A 12,050-nucleotide genomic window follows, 5' to 3' on the forward strand; every position below is an offset into this window, starting at 1 on the left:
ATGCGACGCATTGTGAGCCTGTAGATCGTCTATTATCAAAAGATTGTTACACGTTTGAAGTACATTTTGATACCAATGCTTTTGTACTTTTAAGTAAATGTATGATTATTTTAATTGTAACAGAGTATTTCTACCTTTTGTGGTATTGATACTTTTACTAATTACTTTAAAAACCACTGGTCTGTTTTCATGTGCTGAAGACACGTTACTAAAGTAGGCTACTAATGTAAAACTTCACACCTGTGATACATTTTGTTTTACAATCAAGACGAATCAATTTATTTGTCACTAGTATACAAGTATAGCGAAATGCAATTGTGTGTGGTTCACAAAGTAGGCCTAGTGTTCTACAAAAACAATGACAATAATATCAAAATAAAACATAAACAAATATGATTCAGCAGTATCTACATCAGCATAACATAATAAGGGCAGAGAGGAAAAAGAGCAAATTTGCAATTAGAATAGCCATGTGTATAACACGTGTATAGATGTGCTATAGCAGAGACACAGCACAGCAGCAATAGTAACAGTAGGCCTACATCTGTATGTCTGTATCTAATTACAGTTTGTAATTATGATGTAATTATTTGTTATACATGCCTTTTTATGTATTTATTTAACCATTTCATTTTTAAACAAGTTTAAAGTATAAGAACTATAAATGTTAGCCTTCCTAACAAATCTAATCTTGTTTGTAGTTCTAGAATAAAAAGCAGTGCGTACGTGTCTGCCCCAGGGTCCCAGCTGAACAGCACAGCAGCCATATTGGAAAGAATGTACAGTATAGGCCTCACTTCCTTCACAGCAGGTGTTACCAATAATTATGCTAATTAAGGCTCTGTTTATTCTGGTCCAATCTGAGAACCCATCGTCAAAAGATTAAGGAAAAACAGTGCCCTCTTTTCCTTTGATATTGACGGATTAATTCTGGTCAAACAGGGGGGTGATATTGTGCATGTTGGCTCACTAGAAACACTTGTGGTCCAGGAGTCCTCATGGTTCCTTGAGGTGGTTCCAATTGGCCCCTTACGGGTGGGTGTTTAACGCTGCCTGAAAGTGTACACAAATGGAACCAAATGGACCCGTTAGGATCCATTTTGGTTCCATGTGGTTAAAATTATGAAATTCCTGGTATTAGTGTCCCATCCCGAACCTCTCGTAATTTTTTAAACAACATTCAATTCCTCAGAAGCTCAGTGATGAATTAGCAGTATTCCGGATGTCCTTTCAGGCGTTGTCGCAACAGGTCTGCTCATGAGGGGCGCAGGATGCGTAGCATGATAAAAAGCTCACCACAATCCAGGTCTATAGTCGCCCGCGGGCGTGTGCACAAAACAAGCATGCGAGCAACAATTTCCCCCTTGAAAATAAACGCATGCCTCTCATTGAAAATGAGTCACTAGGCACGTCAGTCAGTCGCTCCCCGTCTGAAAAGGCCTTTATTATGCACATCTCACTTCCAGAGCTTTGTGATCTTTGACCTCTCTAAGCCCAGGTGTGGACAGAATCCTGAACTCTTGTCCTCTTCTTATCAGCCAGTCCACATTGTTGGAAGTGAAGCCTGGCACGATGAAATGGAAGTCACAGGATCCGCCTGGACTTCCTCACAAAGCAACAAGAAGCCAGATAGTGAAATGCAACTACGGCAAATTGTTGTAGCCTCTTTTCCTACTACTAGAACTAAGCAAACATTTTGTTTCCACACAGTGCTATACAGGCTCGGTTTCAGACAAGATTATCAGAACCTAATTTGGACCTTGTTCTTCTAAGCCTTAGCTCTGAACTTCTGAGAACCCAGAATTTACACATTTTCATTTTTTATTATTATTTTAATTGCAATAAAAATAAAAAAATAAAATAGAAATAGGAAAATTACAAGCTCAAGAGTCACGACACGACATGTTTTGACCATGTAGATCAGCTTCTTGTTTTTGTTTTGTGTCTTCAGGTGTCGTTCTGGTTATAAAAGTAGTATAAAATGGGTGAAGTGGTCCTTTAGGTAAAAAGAAAAGCAGGAAGTGATGGAGTGGAAGGTGCCCATCGTTCTTACATAACAAACAACAGCATGAGTCTGTCAAAGAAGACACTAAAGTCACATCATATACGCAGAATGTATACTGTATGCCTCTGCAAACTGCATTTCAGATTACCACATGTAGAATTAAACTTCATTTTCCCACGGGTCTTTATCATCTTAAAGAGAAAGATTTTGGAACTGTATCTCCTGCGTAGATATGATAGAAGGCTATTCTAACAATAAATCACCAGCTTTCTTAGAGAGATATTTCACTTTTTTGTTTGTCAGAGTGTAATCCTGGAAGGATAACTGCTTAAAGGAATATTTCACTTTAAAAAAGATGATTGGGGACATGCCTGATAAAATGAATATCAAATATCTAAATGCTGAATCGAGCAACTTAAAAACTGTCCCGGTTGTTAACAAAAGCCTGAGTACACGATAAAAATTACCCACATTTATGCAAGTGAAATATCCCTTTAGCCACGTAGCCTAGACCCCAGCATCCACGTAGACCCCAGCATCCACGTATAGATCCCAGCATCTGTGTCACTGAAAATAGCCGATCGACAAGCTTGCAACACATGTTGTGAGCTTGTCGATCTGCTATTTGAAGTGAAAGCTTTCCCCTGCACAATTACGGAAAACCGAAAAGACACTAGCATAGAGCTCTGAGGGACTCCCGAATGGGTTAAGATCCAACATCTGAGTGGCTGGTGCTCACGTCGCTTGCAGGCTTCCCGCTACCTTTCCCCGCCGTGTCAGGCGGCGACCCCGCCGCCGTCCCTGCCTGAGCCTCCCTGGGTATGTAGCTCGCCACGACGCTGGCCAGGTCGCTGCGGAAGTCCTTGCTCAGGAAGTTGTAGAGGACAGGGTTGGCCACGCAGTGGAAGAGCGACAGGTTCTGCGTCAGGCCGTACATGAAGAAGAGCGCGTCCATGGACATGCAGCTGTAGTGGTCCAGCTGTAGTGGGTAGATGTAGGACGTCATCATGAGCAGCGTCACCACCAGGTGGTACGGCAGCCAGCACGCCACGAACACCAGCGAGTAGACGTGCACCAGCCGTGTCTCTCGCGGCGGCGGCCGCGCACCCTGCGGCGCCGAGCGAATGGCGCGGGCAATGAGGACGTTGAAGGTGACGATGACGGCAGCGGGGCCCAGGAACTGGCACGCCAGGTTGAGGAAGAAGAATAGCTCGAACCAGGCTAAGGTCAGGCCGTGCTCAGGGATCATGTAGCAGCCCGGCTCGTCCCACTCCACCAGGTCCACGTGCACGTTCTCCAGCAGCGCCAGCAGGAAGGACGTGAGCCACAGGCCGCCGCACAGCAGCCAGCGGCGCCGGCGGTCGGCCGCCGGGAAGCAGACGGCGGAGGGCCGGGACAGAGACAGGTAGCGCTCCAGCGTCATCAGGGCCAGGAAGAAGGAGCTGCTGTAGAAGTTCAGCATGTAGATGAGGTTGGTGACCTTTTGCAGAGGAAAAGAAAAAGACAATTTCGATCACACCTGACCAGGCATTTAGCAGACATTCTTATCCCAGAGCAACTTACCTTAAGCAAGGCAAACACGTAGAACGCAGAGAGACAGTGTAGTCCACTGTTTCATACACGTAGAACGCAGAGAGACAGTGTAGTCCACTGTTTCATACACGTAGAACGCAGAGAGACAGTGTAGTCCACTGTTTCAAACACGTAGAACGCAGAGAGACAGTGTAGTCCACTGTTTCAAACACGTAGAACGCAGAGAGACAGTGTAATCAAACACGTAGAACGCAGAGAGACAGTGTAATCAAACACGTAGAACGCAGAGAGACAGTGGAATCCACTGTATACCGTTATGTATTTTAAAAGATTTTATTTAAATAAATAAATATATAAAAGAAATGTATACATTTCAATTTCGAAGCGATCTATAAAATTATTGAAAAATGCTTAAAAAATAAAAAGCAATAACCTTGCAGAGGAAGTGTCCCCAGAGCCACACGTCGCCCACAGTCACCTCCATCATGAAGAACGGCAGGACCAGGATCATCATGAGGTCCGACAGGCTCACATTGATGACGCAGAAGAGGACGCCACTGGCAGTGTGGCGCCGGCGCCAGTTGACCCAGACCACCAGGGCGTTCTCCAGCAGGCCCACCACGAACACCACCAGGTAGAGGAGGAAGAGTGTGATGCGCCGCGTGTCCTTGTTCAGGTGGAAGGTGCAGTCGTGGTGCCGGTACCAGTCCGTGTCGTTGTCCGAGTGGTTGCCGTGTTCTTCCAGCGACATGATGGTCTCTGGGGTTCAAAGCACGGAGGAAAAGGACATTAGGGCTGCAACTGCCCCATTGTATTTTAGTAATATTCGATTAAATCACTGTTATTCACTTTATTTTTTGGTTTCCTACATTTAGTTTTTAATTATTATTTCAAACCATTTTCAGAAAACATTCGCAAAAATGAAAACTTTTTAAAGAATTCAAAACAAATTCAATTATGTTTTTCAGTAATTTCATGAAGAAATAAATGAAAAATCGAAGAAAATTTAAAACAAACGTTAAGTAGTGACAATAGCCGATCTACAAGCTTTGGCAATATTAAAACATTGATTGATTGCCAAAATCTACAAAGTAACTAACTCAAGTTTTCAAATAATTAAAGCGGAGTAAAACTATATTTTATTTGCCTTTGAGCTTGTTGAAAATTGGAAGTACTAAAATGTGTACTCAAGTACAGTACTGAATATGTCATAATTATTTACCTTGATCTGTTGGTGTGTGTCTACTGGAAAGGATAAATGCTGAAGAGGTTGGGTTCCATGTTGAGGTGCAGCTTGGCGTGTCTGAGAGTCACGAGACAACTCTACCAGCTCTGCTGTCCTGGACTGTCTGTCTGGACAATCAGGCAGCCTGCGGTTTCTCCCCTCCCACTGCTCATTAACACTTATTGTGGGGGAATGCTTTCGCTTGTACATCTGCTATTTCCTGCGAAAGCCTTCCCAACAATAGAACGTGGACAGACGCGAGAACCACCTCATCTATAGATCAAGGTTCTTTATTATTTGTCTCCTGAGGAAGACATTTGTCTTAGACAAAGGGCCCGCATGCAAGCGTAGCCCTTATGTCCATGTCGCCGCAGTGCAGCGCCAAATAACACAATAAAATAATAAAATAGATAGACTGAGTGGCAAAAAATTTAGCAGCATGGAACGTTGGAGTTTGGAAGCGCTCGTTGGAAATCACTCAACGGCCCTGCATACTTGCGTAGTGCATACCACCTGTTTGTAAATTTCACATAATGCAGGAGGCAGCAGGACGTTGCCTTATTGAAAACTGAGCCAAACCCTGACAATTAAAAGAAAAATAATCACCTGCATGTAATTTTATGGGAGAAAGTAGCTCATAACATGTCTATGGTGCATGGTTTATGAAACAAAAACATTGCTGATATATAAAGAATAATTCAAGCTTTCCGTACTCATGTTGAGTTTAACATTGTTTAATACAATCAGATAGAAATGTTCTGTTTGGACGCATGCACGCACACACACACGCATGCACGCACACACGCACGCACGCACGCACACACACACACACACACACACACACACACACACACACACACACACACACACACACACACACACACACACACACACACACACACACTTGTAACAGGACATCCTTTCCTTCTTGGAAAGGGTTATGACGGTCTCTGTTCCGCCCAGGTTGGCAGAGGAAATGTAGCGCCCAGGATTACATTAGATAATTGACACTGGGTGAAAAAATGGGTTGCAAAAAAATACAGTCTCTGTTCCAGTATCATCTGCCCGTGTGAACGCACCATTTGGCCTGCAGAGTACACCGACATGTACCTGAGGTAAAAAATCACACCTGTGTGAACTGAGTGGTGCAACTCCCCCCCCCCCCTCTCATTCTCTCTCTCTCTCTCTCATTAGCAGGCAACAGTGCAGCACTATCTCTCTTTCTCTCTGTTTCTGGCACAACAGCGCCCCTACTGGTACTCATAGTCATACTGGTGCTCATAGTCACATAGGTTAACACGGACATAGTCACATGAACACGGACATTGTTCAAGGTGCGTGACTGAAAGCTGATTGAAGGTGTTTTTAGAATCAGCCTCAGTCCTAAATGTTATTATTATTTTATTTTTTGTCACTCTTTCATAATTATGTGCTTCACAACAATCTCCATGGCAACCATCGTACCTGCCTCCCTGTCATGGACTGTGATGTCACTTGAGGGTTCACATCCCCTTGGCACAGCTAGATGAAGCGATGCCGCTCATTACCACCATTTCCAGCATTCGTTGCAGGTTAGACAAAATGGTGTAGGAAGGTGATGTTTATTCTGATTGAACACGAATAGGGAGGCCCTTTTTGTGAAGGTATGTGTGTATGTGTGTGGTTTGTAGGTCAGGTGGAAGCAGAAAGCCACAGCGCGAGACATGCCGGTGCAGTAATAACACCTGTCTATACTCATTGTATGTAGGCCTATAGACAGCAGTCAAATTCATGACTGATGTGCAAGCAAAGAAACCTTGCAAATCCATAGCAAAACAAACGATAAAAAACAACAATATCATGACATTCAATACCAGACCATATCAGCAACCACTCAGAAGCTCATTTAAATATGTGCAGCTGGAAGAGACCAACCAACACAACACAGTTTGAACTGATTATGCAAATCTGTGGCCCTTTGTGCGCAGTGCGCTGTACTTTGCTGTACTTTGTTTTTTCCTGTTAAATCTAAATTTAAGATCTCAAAAGAGCCGGTTTATTATCCTATCTCCACCAGAAGACCGGAACCACCGAAGGCGAGGGATTATGTTTTCAGTCAGATTAAGTGGTGAAGACATTGGCCTCTGCTCTGACAGAATAATGGTTGTATCCAGGAAGTCAACAAGTATTGGTCTAATCATGGGCCTGTTAAGTAAGTAGTTCAATCAGGTTCCTGGCTTCAGCAGAAGGTTTGTGTCAGGTTGGAGATGAGAACCATTCAGCTCATCATTATCTTCCGCTGCAATACTCAGAGTACAGTGTTTACAATGACCCAACTGAAGTTTACTGGAGTTTTGATTACAAGTTAAATTCCATTCAAATTTGTTCAATGTTGAGATGTTGAGAACACCAAGATAATCTAGATAATGAAGATAATCTAGTTCTATACAGTGCCGTTGCTACGTAGTGCAACACACACTGCGCATAGGGCAACACGCAGACCGACGGGGGGGGGGGGGGGGGGGCAACAAAATGAGCCAAAAAGTGCCAAGCCGACCCTCATAATAACACATTTCTCCGCGGCTCTGCCCCGTAATAACAAGCGGCCGTGTGTGCGTCCTCGCAAACGGCGAAAGTAGCCGATCTTGCATGAGGGAATAGCGCTCTCGGCGGGAGGGGGGCAGCACAAATATCCTACGAGTAGTGCAACCACATGGTCAGTGACGTCCCTGGTTCTATATCACTATAGTTCTCAAAAAGAAAAAAATAAATATCACCCAAAAGATTTTGTGACATGCAGGGACCCACAAGATAGGTGTGGCAAGATAGGTTATGACAATTAGGGAAATGTAGGCACCAAAACAGTGGAATATTGCCACTTTCTCAATGGACAGATATAGACCTTTATTACACAGCTTGGTTGAATGCTTGATTCCGATTAGTCAATCACTAAATTCAGCAGTAGTAATTTCTGTATAATGAGTTGACAGACCGCTGTCTAATCAAGGTTTATGGTAGGCCTATACCATACACTTCTTCACATCAACTAGACATTGTCCACGACCACGGGTTTACTTTAATATCTAGCCTACCCTCCATCAGTTGGCAAAAGATCATTTATGTTTAAAGCTCCTTCTGACTGGAACAATCTACCGTTCAATAACATATTCAATTGTTCAAAACTGTGCTGTCCTCTCATCTTGAGACTACATTTTTTCACTAACAGATCCATAATGCAATGATCCATGTGTTATGTCTATGTGTACTGTTTTCTTTGTTATCAAATGTTTTTTATTTTAAGACAAAAATCACAATGATACACGTTAACAACATGAATGACTTAAAGAAAACAAAACACATATAAAACAACACATAACAGCAAAAGCACAAAAACAAACAATCCCACCCACCCCTCCCCCCCCCCCAGACCAAAGATGCCACAAAATGTCATTACTCCTACTACTGTGCAATGGAGACAAAAAATAAATAAATAATGATAATAATAATAATAATGATTAAACCATGCCCTTAACCAAATCTGCAATACCAGACCAAATCTCAATGTTTTCCTCTTTAGCACCATGCAATCTTGCTGTAGAGTCTATGTGTACTGTTGTGTTGTTGCAGTTGTTTTGTTTTAGTATGTATTGTTTTGTCTTGTTGGCAAAAAGATCATTTATTGTCTTGTTGGCAAAAGATCATTTATGTTTAAAGCTCCTTCTGACTGGAACAATCTACCGTTCAATAACATATTCAATTGTTCAAAACTGTGCTGTCCTCTCATCTTGAGACTACATTTTTTCACTAACAGATCCATAATGCAATGATCCATGTGTTATGTCTATGTGTACTGTTTTTTTTGTTATCAAATGTTTTTTATTTTAAGACAAAAATCACAATGATACACGTTAACAACATGAATGACTTAAAGAAAACAAAACACATATAAAACAACACATAACAGCAAAAGCACAAAAACAAACAATCCCACCCACCCCTCCCCCCCCCCCAGACCAAAGATGCCACAAAATGTCATTACTCCTACTACTGTGCAATGGAGACAAAAAATAAATAAATAATGATAATAATAATAATAATGATTAAACCATGCCCTTAACCAAATCTGCAATACCAGACCAAATCTCAATGTTTTCCTCTTTAGCACCATGCAATCTTGCTGTAGAGTCTATGTGTACTGTTGTGTTGTTGCAGTTGTTTTGTTTTAGTATGTATTGTTTTGTCTTGTTGGCAAAAAGATCATTTATTGTCTTGTTGGCAAAAGATCATTTATGTTTAAAGCTCCTTCTGACTGGAACAATCTACCGTTCAATAACATATTCAATTGTTCAAAACTGTGCTGTCCTCTCATCTTGAGACTACATTTTTTCACTAACAGATCCATAATGCAATGATCCATGTGTTATGTCTATGTGTACTGTTTTTTTTGTTATCAAATGTTTTTTATTTTAAGACAAAAATCACAATGATACACGTTAACAACATGAATGACTTAAAGAAAACAAAACACATATAAAACAACACATAACAGCAAAAGCACAAAAACAAACAATCCCACCCACCCCTCCCCCCCCCCCAGACCAAAGATGCCACAAAATGTCATTACTCCTACTACTGTGCAATGGAGACAAAAAATAAATAAATAATGATAATAATAATAATAATGATTAAACCATGCCCTTAACCAAATCTGCAATACCAGACCAAATCTCAATGTTTTCCTCTTTAGCACCATGCAATCTTGCTGTAGAGTCTATGTGTACTGTTGTGTTGTTGCAGTTGTTTTGTTTTAGTATGTATTGTTTTGTCTTACATGTCTTGTTTTGTTTGTTTTGTCTGGTTGAATTGTCTTCAATTTCTATTTGTCTTTATGTATGAAGCGTATTTAGCAAATTGCGCATCTCAAGGGATTTCTCCTAATAAATATACATTTCATACAAAGGCTCAGAGCACAGGTGTGGTCCGCGTGTCGTTAGACGTTAGACCGACAACCTATACCTTAACCAACCCTTACCACAAGCACGGAGCAGCACATTTTCGACCGCATGTCGGACCGTTGTTCCCGCATGTCGGATCTTTGGTGTGTCTGATCTGCGTGTGCATCCTCTGCGCTGCTTCATTTTATGCTGCATGCACGCAACCATGGTGTATACGTCATTTACAGCTAAACATTGCTCAAGAATGTTTTTGAAAACGTTTGAAGCGAGAAATAGTAACCGAAAATATTTGCTTTAGTAGGCCTACCCACTTTTTCTGACTACATGTTGCTTAGAAAACGAGAAAACTATATCTAGCATATCGTTGCTGTTGGGCAGAAACCAGTCATAACTCCATATTTTAACTTTTTGGGGGTAAATTAATGCCCTACTTTCCATACTACAGTGTTATACAAAAGTAGCAAAAATAGCAGATCTACATGGCATGCACAAGCTCAAAGCGCATTCTGTTTTGAGCTTGTATAGCGCTATCTTTTTATTTAAATCCTGAAAAGTAGCTGTTTTAGACATAAGGTGCTATGAATGAACGATAACCCACCTTTTGAAGAGTATATTGAAGAATCCATATTAATAAGAAAATGAGTATTAAAAAGACTTCCAGCATTTAAACAGCAATAACCTCATCTGAACTTTTAAATGATTACCGTAATTTTGCCTAGATTTCCCAGGTGGAGAATAGGCAATAGTGCACAGCCTAAAGATGGAAAGATGGACATTGTATAAAACACTTGACACATGAACGCAGGCACAGACAGTGGGATTACTAGTGTCAGCAAAGGAAACGTCATGGGAGGAAGGTAGACGATGACTGACATGACCAGGCTGTTAACGATGATCTGATGAGCCCTCTTCTTCTGGGGATTCATGTCTCTTCCCCCGGTGGGGTCAGGTCTCCTCAGAGCGCAGAGGATGGAGAAGTCACAGAAAGCAATGGTGGGGAGAGCGACGATGTACGGCCACGAAAACACAGGACTGTTGGACAAATACACGATATAAATTACAAATACAGTCCCGTAAGTCAGCGTGACGAGCCAGACGATGGACGCCGCCACGATCCGGGGAATCAGACTCTTCCTGGCCCTGTAGACGAGCGGCTGGACCACGGCTACGTAGCAGTCCAGGCAGATGCAGGCCATGAGCAGAGGCTGTGCGGTGAGGACCACCCCGTACAAATACGTAATGACCTTAAGAAACGTCAAGTTGAGCCTCATGAACAAATTCACGATGGCGGGCGGCTGTAACGCAAAGAAGACCAGGTTCATGACAGTGATGTTCAGCATGAAGACATCGTTGGGGGTGAAGGGGGCACCATTCCTGTGTCTCTTAAATTGCTCCCAAAGGACAGCGACGCAGGCGGGAAAGCCACATAAGCAAAAGACTGCAGCGAAACATGCCCAGATGACGGGGCCCTCCACGTGGTCCACACACCATATGACATCAGTGGAGATTGGAGTTACATTTGGAGACAAAAGATGCCGATGAAGCAACATTGCCAAAACCCAGATGAGACGAAGACGACGATGATGATAATGATGAGGATGAGATGACAAGAAGTACTACAAAAGAAAAATGATAATTTAAGCATTGGTCATTTCATTTACCGTAACTATAATTCTTTATTTTATATTATAACAAATTTTAATTTTAATACAACAAACATTTTACATTAAATGACTGTAAATAGCCCTAGTCTTCTTATCACACAGTCTTAGTTCCTAAACTCTTAATGTGACAACACAGGAGTAGAGGCAGTGGAAGAGGATAAAAAGACATATAGGCCTACCTTTCCTCTAGTCGAGGGATGTTTGTGATGAGACCATGGACCCCTCACGTCCTATACATGGTATATGTTGACGTCAGTGAGGCATGATAAACATAAATGTAAATTCATGCAGATGTTGCTGCCCACATTGTTGTGGAAGTTGTGTCACAAAACCCTCTACAGATGATAAATGTCCTGATTGAACACGAATAGGGAGGCCCTTTTTGTGAAGGTATGTTCCTAATATAAGTGGTGTGGTTTGTTGGTCGGGTGGAAGCAGAAAGCCAGAGCGCGAGAAATACCGGTGCAGTAATAACACCTGTCACACAAAGTACGAAGTACTGAGTATGCATTTGACAGCAGTCAAATTCATGACTGATGACTGACACTGGCAAAGAAACCTTGCAAATCCATAGCAAAAACAAACAATACAATATGGCAGCGATAAGCCATATAGAAGACTGAACTTGAGAGGAGAGAAAAAAGATCATTCAATAAACAAATTAACATTTTAAATAGCTGACCCTAACC

At 42.0% G+C, this 12,050-nt stretch overlaps 1 protein-coding gene across 1 annotated transcript; it reads right to left on the reverse strand.

Moving 5' to 3' along the window:
* Positions 1–283: 283 nt before the first annotated feature.
* Positions 284–4,884, reverse strand: LOC310868851 (G-protein coupled receptor 182-like). The gene is made up of 3 exons (XM_083779323.1): positions 4,761–4,884; positions 3,972–4,297; positions 284–3,485 (listed from the first exon to the last, which is right to left on the reverse strand). The coding sequence occupies exons 2-3, from the start codon at positions 4,287–4,289 to the stop codon at positions 2,712–2,714; spliced, it is 1,092 nt and encodes a 363-aa protein (XP_083635449.1). The 5' UTR covers positions 4,290–4,297; positions 4,761–4,884; the 3' UTR covers positions 284–2,711.
* Positions 4,885–12,050: the final 7,166 nt, after the last annotated feature.

The sequence above is a fragment of the Protomyctophum parallelum genome, assembly GCF_964188405.1.
Source record: "Protomyctophum parallelum genome assembly, chromosome: 13".
Lineage (NCBI taxonomy): Eukaryota > Metazoa > Chordata > Actinopteri > Myctophiformes > Myctophidae > Protomyctophum > Protomyctophum parallelum.